Here is a 23,977-nt window from a genome sequence, read left to right on the forward strand (position 1 = left end):
GTCATGTGGACAGGATTGCCTTGCCAGAATTTTCATCTTCTCCTTTGTTGTGCTATCTTAGAATCTGAAAAACAGCAAATAATGGACAAGCACTATGGCTTTAATGAAATATTAAAGGTATTGAATTCTTATGCGTTATTGAAATACTAATTAACTTTTTGAAGTTAATGCGATGTGTTTGTATTTCATGTTGGGCGGCAGGAAAAGTTCATACTATCTTCTGAAGGCTTAAATGTGAGCCAGATATTTATCTTCCATGCTTTCAAAATGATTTGGTTTATGTCTATGTTTAGTGCTAAGATTATTAACAGACGGAAAACGATTCTGCCCCTTAGACTACTGCTTAGTATGTTTAATCTTAATTTTTGATTTTTTCTTCTGTAATCTTATTTATCATCTCTTTGAAAACGTGATCTGGGGGATACCTAGGAGGGCTGGATAGTTTGCCACATTTAGAAGTGCCGTGGATTCCTCTTAAGAATATTGGATACTGGTGAAAGCCAGCACTGCCTACTACAGGTTTCAGTACGCATTTGTCAAAGCAAATAGAGTATGTTTAGCATTTCATAGCTTAAGGAACAAGCTTGTAAGGTGATCCTTACTAGCAGTGCAGTACAGTATTAGTGTGTTTAAGTAAAGTGTATTGTATTTCAAATAAAGCATATTTACCATTTATAATACTTACTGGTTTTGTGAATGTATTTTTAGCATATCAATGAACTGTCTATGAAAATTGATGTGGAAAATATACTCTGCAAAGCAGAAGCAATTTCTATACAGATGATGAATTGCAAGGTAAAGATATTTTGAATATATCTACTGTTAGCATTTATAGACAGTAAAAGTATGTAGTTGGCTGTTAGTGCACATGTATGATTTGGCAAATAACTAAATGCCTGGGTATGATAAAGGATGTGCTGTATAGGGCACGTGTCTTCTAAAAGTCTGAGAGCAAGAGTTACTGATTTTCTAGAGCAGCGTTGTTGGGGAAGACTGGATTGTGCTTTTTGGTCATGATTTCTTAACTTACTAGATAACTTAGTACAAGTAACTCGATGTTTAGTGTGCTCAAGAAAAATGAGGTGAAAGGTGTATTGCACTGAAAGCATGCCAGACTTACTAGGTAGAACCTAATGATTCACTGACTAGAACTAATTTTGGTAATTATAATTAATTGTGTAATTATAATAGTTTAGACTGTTATTTTTGTGACTAAGATTATACTGTTAATTGGGAATTGATTCCTGAGCCTGTCCCCCCTTTGCTGTCTTCTTGAAAAGCAGATACAGAAAATGGTAACTTTAGTGGAACTAATGCTGAGACATGCTGTCAGTACAGCTAAATTCAGATGAATTATTACTTACTGGGGGTGGGGGGCAGACTGGGCGGGACCTTCTTGTTAACTTTTTTCATTTAATTATGGTGATTTTTTAATACTGGGGTGGTTTTCTCCCCCCCCCCCCCCCCCCCCCCCCTCCTCCTTTTTAGGAATTGCCGCAAGCAGTTAGTGAGATCCTGGGGTTAGAAACCAGTTCTGTAACACCAGATTCAGATACTGGAGAGGACGAAAGTGGAGCTGTGTTGAGTTGTCTGACGTCGTCATATCAGAGTGTCTCAACACCTGTAACTGCTGCCAATGGAACAAGAGACGGCACTCAACAGATGTCTGAGACGCAGAGCCTGACACCTGCGTAATTACATATTGTTAAATTGAAGAAAGACTTTTACTGAGCATGTTTTTTTTCAAGCACTTGAGAGATGGATATTTAAATTTGGTGTTGATTAAGCTTTAAGGTTGGAAAGAAAACCTGTACTGTAATGCTCTTGCATTAAAGCTTTACAACATGACTCAACTTAACTATTTTTGTAGTTTCTTCTACCAAAATAGCCTTTTGTTTTCAATAACATTCCTTAATATTTTTGTAGCCAAGTGCATTTTCTTTTTGCTGGTGAACTGCAAATGGATGGTGATAAAGAATGAATTAAAAAATTCTGCATTTGCTGAGCTTTCACATGTATTGATCTAAGACAGTGTGAGCTCTTTGATTTGAGCAGATTCACAATAGGCCAGATGAAACTGCTGTAGAAAAATTTTCAAGCTGAAGGGATGCCGATGTGTTAAAGAAGGATCGTTTTGTAAATGAATGGGTTTTCCCTATCTCAATTGTTTACAAAAATACTTCTAAGTATTTGTTGCTGGTTGAATGTAGATTTGAAATGGACATTTATACTTAAACAGTTTGATGTCCAAATACTGAATTTTGTGTAATTGGGAGTGGATGAACAGTATATTTTTACATTAACATATCTTCACTTTATATATGCATATATATATTTACACACATACATGCACTATATACACAAATGTTTGTGAATACTAAAAAGGATAGTCATATTTTCAATATCCGAATAAACTTGACTGTTCATTCGTATGAATCAGTTTGACCAAATTAATGCACAGCTCCAACTTGGGCTCTTTTTCAGAATTTTTCTAACTGAAGGTAACTTTCATGTGAATACATTCAGTCCTACACTTGAGGTAATTTTGCAATTGATTTCTTGCAAACTTTACTAATGTTTATCTTTGCTAATATATTAACTGATCAATTAACTACTTACACTATTTTTATGGCAACATTATTTGGAGAATTAATAAGCAGGTTATAAAAAAACAAACAACCAACCACAAAGCAAATCAGTAATCACAATTAGCATTAATGGATTTTTTTGTATATGCAGAAGGCAGTGTGAGTTTGTTCCATGCCATGCTGATGTCCTTTGATGTTATGTGAAATTTAACATAACTGATTCAGTGTATTCATTATTTGGTAACTATTGTACATATATAAAATAAAAATCAAAGCTTATTTAGTGTTTTTAATTAAATCATATTTAGAGAAAATATGTAGTTGTCTGGTTGTTGATATAAGAATATGAGCTAGAGGGGATAACTAACAATGGTTAGTCCCTTGATACGTATTTTGTGAATAATGAAGAGCAGTGGGAATATCTGTTACAGAGTGGAACATGCCTTTTGACTCCAGACAGTTGATGCATGGGATATAGTGGAGCTTTCTTCTGGAGCAGTTTACTTTTACAAATGTTATTTGTGCCATCTAAAGCAAATACAAGTAATACAAAAAGGCTTTAATAGATAAATCAAGTTGTTTCAATAATTTGAGACCTGATTAAACTTCTCTCACCAGTTGTGAACAAACACTGGAGAGCTGAATCAGTATAGATTTTGTATTTAATACCATGCATGTGCTATCTTTCATCAGTTAATAAGGAGAGTCTTAAGCAGTGAAAGTCAAGGATTGATAGCTCAGTGTATCTGTAGCCTTTCATTTCCTGTCCAGGAAATTACTGGGAAGCGTCGTGTGTCACAGTTCCCTGTTGAGCATTGTGCTTCTTGGCAGTTCATTTAATATGGCATAGAATACATAAAGGCACTAGAACTTAGATAATCACAATTTTGGTTCAGATATACTAAGCAAGTTAGGGGGTTTTGGTGCACCTAGTTCACTTTGAAATGTACTTGCAAAATGTTTCTATCAAAAATTATGTTAAAATGAACTATAGAAGGGTGGAGAGAAATGTCTAAAACAGAAATGCAGTGGGCAAATCTGTCAATTAACTATGCTAATCGTTATTTAGTTATTCAGGGTATGCAGCCATAAAAAATGATATGCAACATACTGATATCTTGGAGAAAATCATAATTGACTGAACATGAATATTCAGATGTTTAGGAGAAGTATATATAAGTGGAATTTTGTCATTGCGTAGAATTACGGCTGTGGTTGCTAAGAAATACTATCAGACCTTAAAGTTTGCCTTCCCTTTTTGGTTATAATTGTTGATCTTTTTCTTTTGTATTAAGCACGCTCGGATGTCAAGGATGAGAAGGTTGCTCCTGAATTAACAGTGAGCAGCTGTTGTGGAAAGCTTGGAGTAGATGGGCTTGCTCTGCTTCCCAATGGCGAGATCAAGTGCCCCTTCCAGTGTTCATTACCTGTAACTTCCCGCTGCCGGCAGCCTTGCAAAGAGCTGCCACCAAGAGGGACCTCATCCTCCACCAAACTGGCCCTCATGGTTAGGGGTGGATTTAGTTTAAGCTGAGACTACAAACACAGTAAGAGGCCTTAATGAGGATCGTGCTGCCTGAGAAGCTGTGGGTTGGAAGTTTTGGATGTGTAAATTTCTTTTGTATGTGGACGATTGTTTAGATTTAACAAATAAACTAACACTGAATACATTTTTGGTTACACTTGTCAGGCTATAAAAGAGGCAATACTTGTTTAATTCCTGCAAACCTGTTTGGTTTTTTTAATGCTTGACTTAATTGTCTTTTGGGGGTGAGTATTTAAAACTTGGTACTTTTCAATTGTGGCAGTATTCCAGTGTGTTTTGTTCTAAGGTAAAAATTATATTTATGTGGGTACCTCCTTGAGAGATTTTTCTTATTTTGCCTGTTCTGGCGATTTTATTTGTTTTGCAAGTACATTCTTGTGGTCGTCTCCTGTTTGAGGGCCAGATGATAGCTTACAAAAAGGAGAATTGGCTGAAGCTTCTTGGAAGTTTGGACCAATGTGAATGGTTTTGATACTGGGAGGTTAAAAAAAACCTACAGAGGTATGATACTAAGTTGCCCATAGTAATCGGTGCTTCAGGTGTCTTGAATACATTTAGTAAACGTGAGCCTGTCCTGTATGTCCCTAATGAGTGGTTTGCACCCAGTGAACATTGTAGCCAGTGGCCTTCAAACCCCTGTCAGGTGTGGAGTTTTTGTTTTTGTTGTAGTGGGTAATCTTCCTAAAGAATATGAAGGAGATATATATGTATATATAAAAAACAGGTCCTTATTGCTTTAAGAACCGAAAGTGGAAATACTATGATGTTGAGTAGTAACATCTTTTGATCTGTAGTTTAATTGAAATTACGGCGTTAACGTTCAACAAGCCCAGTTTTGTTGCTAACAAGTTTTTTTCTTAAGACCTTTTCATTTTTCTAGCGGACGAATTTAAGATGCAGATGGTGCCTCTTCAATTCTTCTCTCTAGTATTTCTTCACATACTACTCTACAAAATTCTTTGGCCTGTCAGCCAGCCAAAGCAGTGAGAAATCTGATTCCTCACTACTTTCAAATGTGTTCTTCTGCGCCAAATCATACTCCATTGCTGAAACTTTTTAGAAAGCTATAAAAAGTATTCTTCCAGCTTCCACTTTTTGAAAGAATGTTTAAGTTCAAAACAACTGAGGCACTTTTTCTTCACTTTTCTAAATAATTTTGTTACAAGACTCTTGCCTAACCTGAAAAACTATTTTATTATAAATTATTTGGCATTCAGAATTTGGACCATGAACAAGATTTGGTACCACTAGAATGATTTGTGCATCCTAGTGTGGTGCATATGAAACCTTACCAAGTTTGGGGTTGACTTTCTGTAAGTAAAATCTATGTTCCCCTCAAACTGTTCCTTGTTAAACAACAGAAATGACAATGCTGAAGAGGTTAGTGACATGTTAGAAGTGCATCTGTGAGTTGGTTCACATTATAAATGGACTGGAAAGAGGTAATTAGATGGCCTGTGTGCAGGAGTAATAATTTGCTTAGAGAAAATGTTAAGTATTCCTCAGACTGTGTTAGTCAGTATTCTTGTATAGATGCAACTTAAAACTGAAGCTTGGTCTGTGGGCTGCAGAAAAGTGGCTGGTAACATGATTTTGTCTGTGGTGGGCTAAATATCTTAAAATACATTATTCAAATCTGTTGACTGTTTTCTGAATGTTTCTAGTCAGTGGCTGGTGCCACCTCCGTGTGACAGATACATGGCAGAGAGGTCGGTGCTTGTTCTTAGGAGGGGAGTTCCACAAGCATTCTGTGTTGGTTGCGATTAAAGCAGGAAATCTTCACCCTTGGTTCTGTATGTGCAATTTTGTACCTGTAACTAGCTCTACAGTTGACATGACTGTACATAAGAATTGATAAGGTGATGAGACATAGATACATAACTGAGGACTTAACAGATTTCATGTGTGCTGTTATATTTGATTTAAAGATGCTTTCAAATGCTTTTTTTTATGGTCTTAAAAGATGGGCTGTGCTTCATGTTTAGTGGGACTTGAAAATGTCTGCTATTCAATTAAGTGATGTTACAGCAGTACAGGCCTTGTATAAATTAAGCTTGAATTAATTTTTCATTCAAGTGGGGATTTTAATCTTAAAAGATTTTTTTTTAGAGAATGTGTGCTATTTTTTCATGTTAAATTGCTGTAACTTTGGGACAAACTGAATTTTCTGATGAATTGCAAACAAAATATATCGTAGGATGTCACTTTTGGCCTCATCAAGAATTAATTTCACAATTGAATCAAATACATATTTCAAACTGTCCATGTAATTCAAATAAATGAAGTCTTTTAGATGGGTTATTTTTTGAAGGAATTCAGTTGTACGTATTTTGATTATACAGGCTACATGTACCTACCTTGACATTAGTTCTTAGACTGTTTCTACACACGTATGTTGTTACTAACCAACTAACTGCAGAGCCCTGTTACATAGAGCTTAAATTTTTGCCAGGCTAGCAGTTCAGCAAATGGCAGTCACTTGTTTTCTCTCTGTGTGTTGTGCTTGCCCCTGGCCAGCAGCCAAAGCACCCACCCAGCCCCTCGGCTACTCGCCTCTCCCATGGGATGGGGAGAAAATAGAAGGAAGGCAAGAAGGGTCATGGATTGAGACAATGACAGTTTAACAGGGAAAGCAAATGCTGCTCCCGCAGGCAAAGCACAAAAGAGGATTTCATTCCCTACTGCCCAGCAGCAGGCAGAAGTCCAGGTGCTTCCTAGAAAGCAAGGCTTCAGCACAGGTTCCTTGGAAAGTTAAACACCATGACCATGAATATCCCTGCTTCCTCCTTTCACTGAGCTTTTATGGCTGAGCACAATGGCACGTGGTATGGAATATCCCTTTGGTCAGTCTGGGTCAGCTGTCCTGGCTGTGTCTGCTCTCAACCTCTTGCCCACCCCAGGGGAAGAAGCGAGAGCGCCTCAGTGTTGTGCAGGCACCGTTCAGCTACAGCCAGAACGCTGGCGTGTTAGTGACGCTGGTTTAGGCACAAACCCAAAGCACAGCATCACGGAGGCTGCTATGACAAAAGTTAACTCCATCCCAGCCCGACCCAGTTTGATGTGATGACAGCTGTTCTTGATGGTGTCTGAGACCATGTTAGCAAAAAACCTAATCCTTCCTATTGAAGAGGTCACTTTTTTAGTGCCCATCTAAACCTGATGCAAACGCCATTTATATTACGTACAAGCAATTGGTATTCAGCTGTTCTGTTGCTTGTCATATTTCAATGAGATGCAACACCAGAAACTTTTCCAAAATGCTCTTGCTATATGAATTGGTCCGGATGTCCTTTAGGTTGCGTGGTTGCGTACCACCTTTGGGCACTGGTCTTGGAGACCTGGTTTTACTGGTGAAGTAACTGATGGAGGAGACAAAGTCTTTAAAGGACAGATATTTGGGTTCAGGGACTTGATAATTCCTCAAGCAGCAAAACAATACAACTACTGCTACCAAAAGTGCTGATTATATATATATGTATATATTTATGCTGTTATGGTTAATTTGTGTAGCGTATGGTGAACCACATAAGCTGAAAAAACTCAGGCTTAACCAGTTCTTCTAGCCAGATCAGTCATACCACAAGTTTGGGTTTTTTTCCAGTGAGGTATAGACCTGAGTATATGCATACAGCAAGTTTGTTAAAGTCATGGATTTGCGATGTTGGAAGGCACTTTTAAAAGTTTGTCTATAATAGACTAGCTAGACTATCTCCTCTTGGAAGGCACGTCTGTCTTCTGCTAGATGCTTGTCTCTTCAGAGGGTACCTTTGTAGATCCTGCAGTCTATTATGCAAGCACTTCTGAGGTGTTTGTGGACTTCCAGGGCAGACTGACTGACTGTGTGTGGTTGGTGATTTTCTGTGACTTCTGACTCCCTTCCCATGAGCTCTGTCTTATCTTGTAATTGTGTGGCTGATCATCTATAGGTAGCCCTTACACTGCCAAAATCGGTTCAAATTATGTAACCTCTGAGGTAGGTACAGTCTGGGATTTTATGGGTGGTCTCTACATGGTCATTTAGCTGTTATTAAGTAGTATGAGAGTGAGGGTAGGTACTTGGCGCTCTCCTGTTCTCTGCACCAATCTATTAATAGTTTCGTCTGGACCTGGTTTCCTTATCTCTCGTGAGAATGTTATGAGAGACCATGCCAAATGCTTCACTACCATCAAGATGAATGACACGTTGTTTTGCTTTGGTCCACAGGACTGTCATAAGAGGAAATGAGATTTGCTTGACTCAATTTGTTCTCAGCAAATCCATCTTGGCTGCTTAATCATCTGTTATCTTCTAGGTCTTTAAGAATAATTTGCGTACTTCTGTTTTCTCAAACAAATGAAATTAGACTGGTCCATAATTCTTCAGCCCTTCCTCCCCAATATCTCCTTGCAAATGGACGTAATTTTGGCCTTTTCCCAGTCTTTTGTCACTTGTCCATCCCCTGAGCTCTTGAAATAATGATGGCAGAGATTTAATAAGCCTACTCTGTAAGCGTGGTTTCTGTGCAAAGTCATTTGCTATGATCAGATTTATCCCAAGTATTCTCCAACATTGTTTCATCTTGTTAAAATCTAAGAGCTTACCTCTCTGCCCTTTCTACTATGACAAACTTGGTCACAACTGATTCTTCTAGCAAAGAACATTAAATGCTTAGATAAAGTGGGGATTTTTGTTTTGTACTCTCCTTGTGTTCAGTAGCTGTCTAATACTTCCAAGTCTTGTGGCTGCTGCTGTGTTTAGAGGAAAAAATTGCTTTTGATGTCCTGTACTAATTAGGCTGAATTTTGTACCACAGCCTTTGTCTCCTGTAAGCTCCTTTTTCAAAGTGAAGGTAATGACAAACTAATGACTTATGATCCTACTAGTAAAAGTGTAGTAGAAGACTACACTCCCTCTACACTGAAACTGTTTCCCGACAAAACTTTTTTTTCTTTCCCCCTGAAGCAAGGAAAGGATTGTCTGTCTTCTCTAGGTTTCTTCCCCTTGGGAACTAACAACTGAATGTATTGAAGTCCTTTTTTTCTGAAATTGTCAGTTTCTGCTTTCTTCTTGAAATCATTTTTTGCTGAAGATCGTGAATTCATTTTATGTTCATTCTCATACAGCCCACCTTGTGTAATATTTTCAACCAGTTTGTCTCTGTTGGCTCAAATAAAATCTACCGTAGGGTCTCCTTTCATTGTTTTCTTCTAAATCCTGGATCAAAAATCATCATTTGTATTCCTAGTTGTTCCAAGCCAGTCTATCATTTGGTAGATGCCTATTACCAACAGCTGTTGGTTGATTAAAATCCCTTTAGTGCTACTAGAACTTGGGATGGTTTTGCTGGCTGCTTGAAAACCTGTGTTTCCCATATCTTCATGACTTAAAAATCAAGTCTACATTCTTATCACAGATTTTCCAGCAGACCTATATCATTCAGAGAAATAGACTTTAGAGTTGGTGTGTGTATCTTTGATAATCTGGGTACAGATTGTACATCTTTCTTTGTTGAAGAAGCTCCTTTGGCTAGTCCACTTGTCAATGATTTAATGAAGTCCTTTTTCTATCAACTAAATTGTGATTTGATTAGGTATTGAGACTTATGTTTTCTGTCAGCATCTCTTGCATTAATAATAACCGTACCTGTTCTCCTCCTCCTTTCCTTTTTGACCTTACATTGAATAATATTGTTTTATTTTTTAGATCCTTGTGAAGTCTGTCTTTCTTTATGCTTTTTTGATACTTTTTCATAGCTTCATTTCTTTCCCTGTTCTGCCACATGATGACTTGAAAGTTCTCCTCCCTGCTGTAGCACACCTGCATAGACAAAGACTTGGTGGTGAACTGGGCAAGTCAGATGTAGATGCAGTTTATTTCTTGGTATATACTAGCTACCCTGCGCTGTGATTTTTGTCCTCCTGTTAAAATCAAATGGATGGTCTTAAGGTTGCTAATATATCATCAAACTACAGTCAATGTTACAAATAGTTTTAAGGAAAACTGTGCTGAAATGGACAATCAGTACCTCTAAGGGGGAAAAAAATGACAAAAACATCTCACAGACTTTGTTTGGGTTTAAATTTTCCCTTCAAAATTCTGCAATTTTTTAAGCTGAAAAGGTTTCAGACAACGGTGACTGTTCTCTCATGAGAGGAGAGGAAAACATGTGTGCGTAAACTAAAGAAGATCTCACAGTTTCTGAATTCTGAGTATAGGCAATAAGGTGCCTTTTAGAAATAAAAGTATGCTTATTTATTTCTTAATATCAACATGAATTCCATTTCACAAGCAAAATAAGATTGCTGTGTGGCACCCTGACATAACTTCTAGAACAGGTATTTTTTGATAGCTGCTTCAAGGAACTTCCAATTTTTTGGCCAGCGATTTTAAGTGTTCACTTGTGTTACGTACAAATGCTGTGAACTTCAGAAAAATGAGTTGAGCTCTAAACAAAATCTGTAGTTTAGCAGTATTCCCATAGCCATATACCAGCTCTGTTGTACAGTAGCTAGAACAAAGAAGAAATAAACATTTTCAGTTCATGAATGTATGTCCTTTGATCTGGCATTGATATGGGAAAGTCCACCTGCAAAATAAAAGTTGCAAAAGCATCCTCTCCAGGGAGAAGCAGTCTCTCTGTGGGATGCATAGGCAGGCAGCATGGTTAAAATACTTGCATCACCTGAATCTTCCCTGCCTGTTATATAGGACCTGCTGACATAGTGTACCTCTGATTATTTTTTTTTTTTTTTTTTGCATATGTGAGTCATTCTGAAGAGGTTATGAGAGACAGGAAAGCTTTGCCATGCTGTAGTTACTGCACAGAGCTGTGATAGATAGGAAGGCTACTGGTTAGTAGGGTCATTGATCTGTGATGTCCCAGCTGCAGAACTAGCATCTAACAATAGATAAAATAGTGCTCTGTTATGCCAGTAGGAAACAAGCCAGCTCAGTAGAGCTTGGTTTTGTCATTGGAGATTCAGAGTGCGCTAAGCAATCTTGCACTCATAAATTGTTCAACTGCAGAACTGTCTGTGTACCTCAGGCATAGCAGGTAGGGGTATCAAAGTCCAAAGATTCCAACTTGTTTTCCTATCATTAAATGTGAAAGAACATTCTTGATAACTTACAAGACTGAGCTAATACATGAAGATGTGCTTTCCTCTGATGGGCAAAATGAAATAAACTTTTGTGGGTTAGTGTAACAAAATAATTTGCATTACAGGAGCAGGTAGAGTAACCAAATTATTACAAATTTATTGTCAAGCAGAAGAAAGGATCCTTACTACATTTTACACCTGGGAAACTCTGGAAAAGCGAGGCCAAAGGAGTTTGCTTCAGACCTCCCATGAGTTCTGAGGCAGCTGTGAACCTGCCCTAGTCCTGAACATCGAGCATGACAATCCACTTTAAGAAGGGGGTTGTCTGAGTGACAACAGGCAGTTTAGGCTGGAAACTTTTGCTGTTTATTGTTGTGATTAAGGGTAAGGTTCCATGAGACTCCATGGCAGCTATGAAACTGTCTCAAATCTTCTGTTGTGCTTCTCTGTTGGTCTCTTTAAGAGCAAAATGAATTCCCTGATGATGGAGATCTGTAAATGCTAGCTATGAGGTGCTGAGGTTTTGAAGGGAGGCCAGCTGCAGCCGAGTTAGATGTGACATGAAGCTTAGTACTATCAGTGATACTTGCCTTGTGCAGCTCCCTGCTCAGTGTCTCGCCTTCAGTTGATCAGATTTGCAATTTTTTCCTCTCAGTCTGTGATCTGTATATGTACCAAGTTAGGGCCCCGTGATGCCAGCCATCACATCCAGCTAGGCTGCCCCGGTTCCGGGAGGCTGCAGGGCAATTCACCAGTGGTGCTTTTCAAAGGGAAGTAAGTGGTGCCCGTTTTCCCTGCCTGGTGCACTGGGACAGAGAAAAATATGTGTTTGAAGGAAACCTACTGAGATAGCGCTCCCAGTCCAGATGTGCTGTTCAGCCCTGCACACTGTAAGGCAACCTGTTTATTCCAAGTAGGTCACGAAGAAGTTTTGGAAAATGGGAGAAGCAGGGAGGGAAATTATCAGGGAGAGCAAGTGACAATGGTAGGTGACAAAATGAGTGTTTGACCTTAGAATGTCAGAGAAATTAAAAATGCTAAAACAGTTTCCCAAGCAGATTTGAGAGGCTGAGACAGTCCCTTGACAATGCGATCAAGTTACTGCTTTAGCAGCTGCCTTCTGCTCACATAAAATTTCTGAGCTAATAGTAGTCTCGAATTAAGTAGTAAACAAACTGACCAACCAACTAAATAAATCCTTATCCTGAGACATGGGTATTTCAGAGACAAGTGAAGCTGTCATAGACATATAAATACAAATGACCTGTGTGTGACTCTTACCTTCACAGGCAATTATTAATTGCTTTACGATGCGGTTAGAGAAGAGCCTTGCGGTCAGGGTCTGGCCCTTGCAGGGCTCAGGCAGGACCACGGCCCTCGCTGCCTGGATTAAACAGCATTCCCTTCCAGTGGAAGGGCTCCTTGCATGTCACCAATCACCCTTCAATATATAAGGTACGTTAACCTTTCGTTACAAGATGCAATTTCTGTCCCTCAATACATCTTCTCTGAACCCGTGTTTCTCAAAAAGGGAGAGGGGTGCATTCCTACACCGAGGCGCTTCTCCGCGCAACTTTTCCATGTGGAATCTCGGCCCCTGCTCGCCTGTGGCGCCCTGTTCTCTCCGCTCTGTCCCCGCACCGCTGAGCCCGGTGCTGCTCAGGGCTACCCGCCGCCGCGGGCAGCGTGCCCCCCCCTCCCCGGGCTGTAAGCGTTTTACCCCCCGGGCTGCAAGCCCGTGCCCGCGGCGGAGGCAGGGGGCAGGCCGGCTTGGCTGCCGGGCTCGGGTGCGAAGCGGTGCGGCCGTGCCGTGCCCCGCAGCCGTGCGAGGGGAAGGCGGAGGCGCCGCCCGAAGGCAGCCCCAGGCGGGCGGGGGGAGCCGCCTGGCAGCGGGGGCCCCCGGCGTGGCCGTCGGCAGCGCCGCCCTCCTGGGCCTGGGGGCTCCTGGGGGGGGCGGCGGGGCTGGGCAGCGCCTGGGGGCGACGCAGCTCGCCGTCCCCTCCCGTCCCGCCCCGGCGGTGCGCGGCGGTGGCTTGAGGTAAGCGGGGACCGTGGGCGTCTGCCTGCCGGCGGCCTTCGTCACCCGGAGACGGGTCGCCCCTAATCGGGCTTCCATCAGCCTCCGCGGGGGCGTATAAAAGGAGCCGCGGCGGGGCGAGGCGGGCAGAGCGCGGCGCTGCCCCCCGCCCGGCCGGCCCCATGCAGCCCGCCATGATGATGTTCTCCAGTAAGTACTGGGCGCGGAGGGGCTTCTCGCTGGACTCAGCCCTGCCGGAGGAGCGCCCCGCCGTCGGCAGCCTCACCGTAAGTGGCGGGGCTGGGAGCGGGGATTCTCCGGCGGGAGCACCCCCGGGAGCGGCGGGGACCCCCGGCGGGACAGGCGGGGCAGCCGCTGGGGCGGGCCGGTGCCGGGGGCCGAGCGCCCTCCTCTCGACTAGGGCAAGTGACCGGTTTTTCTGCAGCTGCAGGGGCCGATGAAACTAACTTTGCGGTCTGGTCGGCGCCTGTTCAAAACGCCGCCTTAAAAGTGTCTTTAAATAGTAGTAGCAGTTCCTTTGGCAATAGAAGCCGTGCCACGGAAATGAACGAACTGCTGCTGGAGGGGTATAAAAGCATCGGGGTCCAGTTCAGGTGATTTTAAGTGCTTGAATTTTGAAAGGCTTTGATTAGTCCTGCGGCCCTTCTGGCTCCGCAGAATCTGCCTTTTCGGGGCGCCCGTAAGCCCGGGGGCATGGTACGTGAAAGGCATCCTTGGGAACGTGCCCGTCGCCGGCAGCGGGGCTGCGCTGGCGCCTGTGGTACCCCATGGCCGGGCGCCTGGCGCGGGGCTTGCGGTGCCTGGCAGGGTGCGGGGGCGACGTGCAGGGGGTATGCAAGTTCCCTGCTGAAAACCCCGGAGGTGGGAACCTGCTCTGTGCGGTGGCACGGGTGCATCAGGTGCTTGGGTGGCACCAAGCACGGGACGAACTTACATATGCTTACAGGTGCTTGAATAGGTGCGCTGCAGGGGGAAAGAGTGTTAGTAGGTGCTAATGATGTGATCGGCTCCGAATAGGGGAAATATTTAGGATTATGAAGACTTACCTCCTATAAAATCTTTTCAACACGTGAAGATTCATGTCACTTGAGCAGAGCCAAAAGGATGCACCTGTTTGTACCAGTTGTGAACTGGCCCGTTGTCTTTATAGTAAAATGCAAAGTATCGCTATTTGTACATGCTTTGCTTCTGTTGGAAATACTGAATAAAATGGGATAAATTTGTTTTACTGCCTTTATATTTGAGTTGCTTTCTTCACTGAGTTCTGCCATAGATGACTTTTTTTCCCAAGTACTTGCACTTGCTCCAGGTAATTCTTAGGAAAACCTTAGGGAAGTTGATTATTTAATTATGAAGTGTACTAATGAGCATGGCTTATAAAGATTTGAGTTATTGCAACATCACAGCTTCTTCTAGGCTCATAACAAATAGATGTTCTAGTGTTCACATGCTTGAGAGAGTCTTTCAGTCATCACTTTGGGTCATGCTCACTTGAGAGTATTGTGGAACCTCTGATAGTCTTGGAAGGTGCCAAGTGCTCTTGTTTCCCAGAGGAACTGATGGTACTGAGATTCTCAGACGCTCAGTTGACTATGTGCTCCTCGGTACATAGCTTCCAGAAAGCACGGTGAAAAGTCACAGATGCTATAAAAACAGCACCTTTGTCACTTCATGTGGAGACTGTGTGCTTGACCTACGTGAAAAGGACTTGACCAAATCCCAAATATTATTGAAGTTAAACCGAAAGTGACATTTCCCTAAACAATCCATGAGCAAACCTCCTATGGAGCAGAATCGTATATGCTCAATTGCTAAGAAATAAACATTTGAAACCCTTCACATGTCATTCTATAAACATAATTGCTTTTCCAGATTGTTTCTGTGTAGTCTAATACATAACGAGGAAAGACCACAGAGACTTTTTAGTGTGTCCAGTAACTAGTTTAAGTGTGGCTGGTTTAACCTGTGCTATTAAAAGAGTGGCTTTCAGTAAGATTATGCCTTTTAACTAGCCTTCTTTCTAATTCAGTGCATTCTTGTACATTAAAAACAATAATCAGAAGCTCCCATGGGAACTGCCTTGAGAGCTGTGGGCTCTCTATTCAGTGGAGGGAGATATTTCAGAGTGGACCGGGATTGTGTAAAAAAGTACACCGATTTGATATGAACCATGTGAATGCATTAAGGTGGATGTGATGCAAATACCTCGTCACTGTCAGCAATATCCATTTAAAAAAAAAACATTTTATATAATCTGGTTGGGAAAGGAATCAGGCTGAAGCTTACTAATGTTTTGCTGGGTCATGAAGCACTTGATAAAATCTTGTAAAATCTTCTAGAAGCACAGGGAGACCCTTTGCTAAAAAGTCCATTGGTGTGGGTCCACAGATATTATGCAAGTGGGATAGCCTACCTGTAAGGAGGAAAAAAGAACAGAGATTTAACTTGGCTTTCATCAAGTGTTGTGGGACCTGTTTAAACACATTTTCAGGTTATTTTCTGTGCACTGCTTTACAGTTTACTAAAGAACAGTCTAATCAGTGTGGATTAGTTGTATATGATTTCTAATTTCTGTCTTAATTTTTTTTTTTTTTTAGTGACTATAATACTGATGATAAAAAAGCAGTTGGCATCTCACTGGAAATTTAATTTTTTCAGGCGTCACAACCTGGGTATTAGAAAATGCAGGCTGTTTTTTGAAAATAATGGTTGAGCTTATAAAAATTGTCTGTAAAGGCTGTACTGTTGGCATCTCAATGAGATTTGAGCTGATAAAATTACATTTCTTGGAAAATTCTGTCTGAAGTTTGGCTTTAAGCAATCTTTGACACACCACCCCCCCCCCCAAAATTGTGAGAAGAATATATAGGAGTGGCCAAGTATGATGTAATTTTCTGCATTTTTTTGAGTGCCTCAGCCAACTCATCTTCTACGAGAGGTACGTTTTTTCACAAATATTGGAATAATCTCTCCGGGGAAGTGGTGGGTTCCCCAATACTGGACACTTCTAAGATTCAGCTGGACAGGCTGTTAGGTCAGCTTGTCTACACTGCGCTTTTGCCAGGAAAGGTTGAACCAGATGATCCTTGAGGTACCTTCCAACCTGGTATTCTGTGATTCTGCGATGCAGTCTATGCTTGCATTTCTGTCGCTGTTTGTATAATCAACAGGTGTAGAAGAATGGCTGCAGAAGCATGGCCTTAGAATCTCTGAAGATCTGCACAATCCAGGCCTAGTATTAGAATAGGCCTGTAATCAGAATTGTACTGAAGTTGCTGTGCTGAAGTTAACAAGAAAGGTAGCCTTGAGCTATTCTTGAATCCTGAGACCGAGTAATTATGTTGTGCCAACAGGCCGTGGCTGTAACAAGCTACAGCTGCTGGGAAAGCAGGTGCAGGGCCAGGAAAGGTAGGGACCGGTATGGGAAAATAGGGACTAACAAACTACGAGGCTGAAGCAGAGCAACACAATTAGCTACATGGATAGAATGCTTATTTTAGTCATGATAATTAGGGGTGTGAGAACCGCACGTGTTTAGAGACTACTAACCAATTATGTTTCTGCTTTACGAATATGCATGTGTATCGGTTCTATATAAGTAGTGTTAGAAACTAATAAAGTGGAGCAAGATGCATAACTCATATTGAGCGTCTTCTTGACTCCGGCAAACCCTTCTTCCAACAAATAGGGGTTTTGTTTTCTCAGGAAAAATGATATTACATGACAACACTAGTTGCATTACAACAGGGAACATAAAATTTATGTTTTAAATTTAATGGTTAATACAAAAATATACAGAGCACTGTAAATCACCATAAATTGACTGGTACATGGTAGAATAGCATCACTATGATTTTGCAGCAACATTCAGGTTAGAATAGCATCACTGCAGGCTTTGCAGTAATTTAGAATGTCTCCATTTGCTTGGTATTTATTACTAATGATAACATTGTCATCATATTTGTATTGCAAACATTCATATGCTTTTCTTTAAGCTTTTTTTTTATGCACTGGCCTCTTATACAATCATCTCCAACTTCTGCCTTTGACCTGTGATTCTGGTTTCGAGTAAATGCATTACCTTTTAAATTACATCTGGATGAATTCCATTCTGCTATTTTCTAACAAAAATTTATCTTTGCATAAAGGATTTGTATTGGGAAATGCCTGTTTGCATCTGAGATTATGCTGTTCTTTTTCCATTTGCAGCTAAACAGATCGAGTTCTGGGAAAAATGAAGAAAAGAAAGGGAATAAGGGAGGTGGGAAAGGTGAATCTGTTTCTGAAGGTGGAAAGACAGCTGTGGTGTTTTCCTTGAAGAATGAAGTTGGTGGATTGGTGAAAGCTCTCCGACTCTTCCAGGTAAAGCTTACAAATCATTATGCTGACTGCACTGAGGAAGGCTACCGAGGTCAGGTTATTTGTTGGTATAACTCTAATGGACCATGGCAGGAGGAATAGAGTGCAGTTACACTCTGCAGAATTGAATAAAAGTAACAAAATTTTATGGACCATTCAACAAAGCATTTTGGGCTTGTGAAGGGTTTTCTGGAATAAGATTTAACAGTAATGCTGATGTTCGCACCATTTGCTTTAGATTTCTCATGTGTGATTCTCAACACTGTAAATTACATTTGAAGTTGTCTGTGCAGGCCACAATGAAAGGAGGTGCTTTCAGCGAGCAATTCAGAATCTAAATTACATACAATCAGGTGACGGTGGCAGCATTGCTGCCGGACAATGTTTGGTCATGAGGTTAGATGCACCTTTAAGTGCTTGAGGGGTCAGGGCTTTTTGTGTCTTAACCAGAACATAAATTGTGAGGTTCCTGTGTAGATCCCCATGCAACTGGTGGTTTTTGGTCAGACCGCTGGTACTGCACATAGTCTCCTTGCCTTATTAAGAAATTGAAGAGAGCCTGGAGGCATGCCTGAGGATAGTTAAAGCAAAGTGGTACTATAGGAGTCTTAAGTTGTTCGGTCTGCGCAGTGAAGAGAAAATTCGGAGGTGGCTTGTAGCCTGCCTCGAAGGCCAAACCATCAGAGGGGTAAGTGTGGGAGCACTGGGCAATACCAATCCTACCTCACGGGAGCTGGCTCTGGGAACAGATTCCCAAGGCTGATGTAGATACTTAGATTCCCCAGCCAAGGAAAAGAGGTAAGTTGGACCCAGGGGAGGGAGGCTGCCAGGAAGCGGGTGTTTCACAGAAAGTGGGGAAGCCTAAGTGAGCTAATAGGAGTTGCAGAAGGGGTCGTGTTTTCAATCCAGCTTCTCTCCAAGGGTTAAAGTGTCTAACTGCAACTCTGGCTTAAATGCTTGAATGGGTTTGTATCTGAAATCTTGGATTTACATATCGACTTCCCCTTCTTGGGAGCGGGTATATAACTCGCTGTGGTCTCTTAAAACATGGCTGGAAGATGTTGCAGAGAGACCACCCCCATTCACATAGTCACTTAACAATTTGAGTACTGTGAGGGGGAGTGCAGGGTTTTGTTCCCTACTCGACCTAGGGGAGGTCAGAGTGAATTTGTTGCTTAAGTGGGCTAGATAAGGGGATACACTGTATATATATATACCTTATGGAACATGCCAGTGAAATAGTTCCCTACATATATCCAGAGGTGTAGAAGCAGAGACTGCTGGTTGGCTGTACCAGAGGGGACTTTAATCTGAAATGGACATTTGTGTAAAATACAGCAGAGAAGTGGAAGTACAGGCATGGAGCTGTCCCCGTTTGGAAGTCTGTAAGGGCCCTTTCTGAGAAAAGGCTTTGTTCATTGTCCGGGTGCCAGGCTGCAGAGTGATTATGCCTTAAAATGTAGTGAGGAAACAACTAACACTAAATCTGGCTCTCTGAGCTCACGGCAAATCAATTCTGTGCACACCTGTCTGCAATGAGGGGCTGTCCAAAGCCTCCCACATTTTAAGTATGGGGGAAGAAGAGACCTCCTCAGATGAGCATGGAGGGAGTAAACAGCTCAGTGGAGTGTGAACTAGCTGCAAAGGTGCTTTGCTGCATGTAGGCATATTCCATGGCAGAACCTGGGTGGATTAGCAATTGTATGTAACCAGCGCTTATGTATACAATAAAGGATCTCACTTGGGGTCTGTGCCTTCGTATGCCACAGAAGTAAAAAAAACGTTTTATTGGCTTCACTGAGTAAGTGAAAGAATAGTTGTGAAAAGTAACAGATAGTTTCTGTCTAGCAAAAAAAAGAAAAATTGGAGTCAGTAGAAGTATTAGTTGAGAACAGTCACTTAGTCCTACCTCCTGTTTTGAAGCAAGGCTCTCACAACACTAGATCAGGTCAGCCGTAACACGTTACGGTTATCTGTCGTTGTATGACACCCTTGGCAGACCAGTAGTTGTGGTGTGAGAGAGACCCCACGGGAAAGTTTTCATGCTAGAAGTACGTACACACCCATGTTTGTTGCATCATCGTTTAATTTTTATGGGAACATTGTAACAGAGAATAAATTGAATTAAGTTTTAATTTTATTACAGTTTTTTACTATTAACACTTTTGATTAATGGTAATTACTGCAACAAAGATGGATGAGGATTGGTACACAGTTATCCTCACTAAAACATTATCTTCCTCACGTGTTCATAAGAGGTACTGAAGTATTACATGCTTAATAGCATCAGTTTAAAGAAGCACACTCAAATCTAGTTAAATTAATGTTATTATTATGCATATTGCCTAATTAAATTGCATTAGAATTTAGTATTTATAGCAAAGGTAAATATAAAATTGTATTAGATTTTTTTTTCTTTTTGAAAATTACAATGTTATACTGTGTGAGAAGTTGTCTTGGTAGATAAAATTAAATCATTAGTTGACTTTCTTCATTAAATATAACAGTTTTACTTTCAGTATACAGATGTTTCTGTTGTCAGTGTTTATTAAGCATCACTAACTAGTTGTGTAAATACAAAGTGAGTACTTTCAATGAAAAGACCTTTTAATAACTGGGAAAAACTTCACTGATGAATATGCCATCACTATTGCCTTTCTAGCTGGTATGTCTGTATTTCATCCGTTATTTCATCTTTCCACAGGAAAAGCATGTGAGTATGGTTCATATTGAATCACGAAAATCGAAGAGAAGGAACTCGGAGGTGGAAATTTTTGTGGACTGTGACTGCAGTAAGAAAGAATTTAATGAACTAATCCAGTTGCTCAAGTTTCAAACTAATATCGTGTCTCTCAATCCACCAGAAAACATCTGGACCGATGAAGAAGGCAAGGCTGCTTTTGTATCACTTGGTTTAGATACTGACAAATGTTTTGCACAGGTATCTCCATAGTCTTACACTCCGGTACATTCAGCTCACATTCTGTCTTCTACAGATCTTGACTGTGTCCCTTGGTTCCCCAGGAAGATATCCGAATTAGACAAATGCTCACAGAGAGTTTTGATGTATGGATCTGAGCTGGATGCAGATCACCCCGTAAGTGTGACATGAAATTGTCTTTTAGAGTAGATAATTTGTTTGGGTTATTTGCCAATCAAATAAAAAGCCTGTTGACTGCAGATTCTGAGTACCTTTTTGAGTGTATGCTTTTCAGAAGGTGAGGATTTAGTTCTCTTCAGTAATTTCAGTGAATTAATTTTCCTTTTCTGTAGTAGGATACCCAAAAAGGAGGTCCTCCAGAAAACTTATTCACTGTTTAACAGCTCTGTCCCCTTTTGTACTGCTTTCATTTGTTTATTTTTTAAATTATCTAGTTAATAGAAAGGTTTCAAAACTTAAACAGTTTAGATCAATGTGACTGTTGGTTCTGCCACAAGTAGCTCTTAGGTAAGAACTGATAGTAACCTAGGTGTCAGAGAAGAAAGAATCATGAAGGAAGACTTCATTGGGCTCTGAGGAGGTAATTACAAAATAAAACAGAGCAACGTGTTCCTGTTTCTGCATGAATGCAGCAGATGGGAAGGTGTCTCACATTGTTTCCTGACTTTGGTGACAGGAGACAAGCAGTGTCTCACACAAGCTGTATCTGCAGTAGTGCCAAATGCTCAAGGCAAAAGGCAGGAATTGCCTTTTTTGTTATTTGTTACTGTTTCATTTCTTTTGGCTGATGTCCACAATTGCTTAACCTCTGAGTCTTTAGATGCCAGATGATTGCAAGCATTTGTGTTACAATATTTTTGCTTGTTATAAATCCAGGTTTCTGCCTTTGGACCACTTGATAGATACTTGTGGTAGCTAGTTGTGTCCATTCTTAAAATAGGCTGGATTAAAGCGGTATTGTAGGAAACTTCCAGCTGAAAGGAAATAGGTAATGAACTAAGATATCTGACCATAAGATTGTCTTGTAATAGCATGAGATTAAACTCTAGCTGGAGGCAATCGTTTCTGGTTTTTTGTCACACACATTTTTGTCGGTATTGTCCAAGATGGTGAAAAACAGCCCTGTAGAGTTCGTGACTGCAGGAAGATCAGTTCGGTGTAGGGGACTTTCTAGTGATGCATCTGTGTACCATGATACTACAGTGCCTGTGTGGACTCCTCCCCGGTGACTGTCTTGGCTGAGGAGAGGCAGGTACTCCTGGTGACCCTGGGTTTGGGGCTCTACGGCAGCGCAGAAATGGCACTGGGACTGCTGCCTTCCGTCCTGTGCTCCACTGTGCCTGCAGCGGCCGTGCTGCGGGGGAGCTCGGGCACAGACCCTCACGCCTGTGCACACAAGCAAACGGACATCACCACAACGTCCCTAGCAGCCCCACTGCCTTGTCTCTCGTGTCACCTGCCCACGTATCAGCTGCAGTACTCTTCACCAGCTCACTTGGTTCCCAGCCATCTCTACCATGTGTGAGCCCTTCCCACGCTGTGGGCCCACAGCTGGGGAGCACCTTCCTGGATCCTGGTTTCTGCCATGTACTTCTTGATGACACACTAGGATTTACCTCACATTTTCTCAGAATGGAAAAGTCTGTTGATTACCTTCACCCATTAGCAGTAATTTGGTTCAAACGAGGCTGTAGTGGCAGCTCATTCTAGCCTGAGTTGATGACTGTGACGGGCCATTTGATACTGTTTCATGTTCTGAGCTGCTGCCTTCATTAAATACTTGAGTGCTCTGCTGAAAATCTGCCCTCGGTTTTACAGACAATGAAAAAAGACATTTGCATTATATGAATATATATTTTACACTTGGGGGAACTCTTATAAACATAATTTACACACCATTTGTTAGCCTATGCAGCATGCTAGGTATTAGAATTGTGGGGAAAAAACTGCAAAATCTGTGACTGGCCTTTCAAAGGCCACTTCTGGTGCCTGCCCTGTTCCTTAGCAGTGGTGTGTAGGTGCCAGAGGACCAAAGAGAATTACCGTATTACAGAACCAGCATAGCACCACTTCAGCAGCGTAGCCCTAACCCACTCCATATTGGCTAATGCTTTCAGTCTCAGTTTCACTACACGTGACAGGCTTTTAAATCCCCTGTGCTGTCCTCTGTCACTTTCAGCCCTTGAATGGTCTGCAGCTGAGTAACTCAATGCTTATGTCAAAAGATATTGAGCAGACAGGGAGACTCCCCCAGATTACTGCAACTTTTTGCCAGACAAAAAGCTTTTCTGCGTAGGAGCGGAGGCTTGAAAGTTTTCTGCAGTCCTCTGGCATCCTCCCTTACCTCAGCAGCGCGGCTTTGGTTATGGGGCAGTAAAATGCCTTCTGAGTTTTCTGGAAGCTCATACAAATATTTCAAATCAAATGACATTATCTTTTCATTCCCCTCAGTGATCTGCAACTGTGTATGTGAGCAGTAAGGAAAAGGAGTGGTTTACATTTCAGCCCTGACTAGGGGAAAATTAAATGTACTTCCTGGGCTGCTAACTGAGGAACTTAGATGACTGTTTAACCTTTTTCATCTTCAAGAGGTTGGCAGTTCTGCCTTGAAAATGGATAGCTCTTTTTGTAGTCCAAAACCTGATGTGTCTACATCTTTTATAGGTGTAGAAGAGATCTTGGTTTAGTTTTGAGTAGCTCAAAGGGCTGTAACTGGCTGGTGTGTGTGTGTGTGTTATGCAGCTCTTTTGTGCCTAACGTGGAAAAGGCATGAGCCTACGGTACCCCATAGAGTAGAGCCCTTCCTCTATAACTCAGATTGGAGCAATATGGGTATTTGTGGCTGGAGGCTGACAGTTCAGTCCCTGATATATTGGTTAAGGTGGCAGCTGCTGAAGTAGCATCTTCAAAATGAATTGTGTATGAACTCTAGGAGCTTGATTCTTCTAGTGAACAAAAATGTATTAAGGATAGGTAAATTACTCTGCTTTGTGCCTGCGTATAGATTGCCTTTCAGATTAAGGAGAACCTTAGTGAGATGAAATGACAAGCAAAAGGTTTCCCTTTTTCAACATCTTGGATGAATGACTGTACCCATGCACAAAACTGTCATGCAAAAACTCCTGTGGGACTTTGGTGGGGGGAAAAAGTGAAGAAATCCTTATCTTCTCTTGCATTCCAGTAGGTAGTGTTAATCAAAATACAATATGATTAGGTACTAAATAAACACTTTAATGATTTATTTTATCATTCTTACAGCTAATTTTCTGTTCTTATTGTAAATTACTCTCCTTTTCCTTGCTTAAGGGATTTAAAGACAATGTCTATCGACAGAGAAGAAAGTACTTTGTGGATGTTGCCATGAGCTATAAATAGTAAGTACTGGCATAATTCTTTCCTGTGCTGCTGACTAGTTAGAATTCATG

The 23,977-nt window shown here is 41.3% G+C and overlaps 2 protein-coding genes across 5 annotated transcripts in view; both read left to right on the forward strand.

Moving 5' to 3' along the window:
* Positions 1 to 2,867, forward strand: part of TBC1D15 (TBC1 domain family member 15) — a 37,407-nt gene extending 34,540 nt beyond the window's left edge. For both annotated transcript variants that reach the window (XM_080393840.1, XM_080393842.1), the window contains exons 15-17: positions 1 to 117; positions 709 to 795; positions 1,489 to 2,867. In XM_080393840.1, coding sequence (XP_080249966.1) covers positions 1 to 117; positions 709 to 795; positions 1,489 to 1,695 — 411 coding nt within the window. In that variant the 3' untranslated portion in view covers positions 1,696 to 2,867. The remainder of the gene's footprint in view (positions 118 to 708; positions 796 to 1,488) is intronic.
* A 10,396-nt stretch (positions 2,868 to 13,263) lies between these two features.
* Positions 13,264 to 23,977, forward strand: part of TPH2 (tryptophan hydroxylase 2) — a 51,891-nt gene continuing 41,177 nt past the window's right edge. The window contains exons 1-6 of one of the 3 annotated variants that reach the window (XM_080393860.1): positions 13,265 to 13,441; positions 16,162 to 16,190; positions 17,462 to 17,614; positions 20,316 to 20,499; positions 20,608 to 20,708; positions 23,859 to 23,926. In XM_080393860.1, the coding sequence (XP_080249986.1) occupies positions 13,414 to 13,441; positions 16,162 to 16,190; positions 17,462 to 17,614; positions 20,316 to 20,499; positions 20,608 to 20,708; positions 23,859 to 23,926 (563 nt within the window). In that variant the 5' untranslated portion in view covers positions 13,265 to 13,413. Of the gene's footprint in view, positions 13,519 to 16,161; positions 16,191 to 17,461; positions 17,615 to 20,315; positions 20,500 to 20,607; positions 20,709 to 23,858; positions 23,927 to 23,977 lie in introns of all 3 variants that reach the window. The other 2 variants (XM_080393861.1, XM_080393859.1) reach the window with 2 other exon arrangements.

Source organism: Falco punctatus (genome assembly GCF_963210335.1).
Source record: "Falco punctatus genome assembly, chromosome: 6".
NCBI classification, from domain to species: domain Eukaryota; kingdom Metazoa; phylum Chordata; class Aves; order Falconiformes; family Falconidae; genus Falco; species Falco punctatus.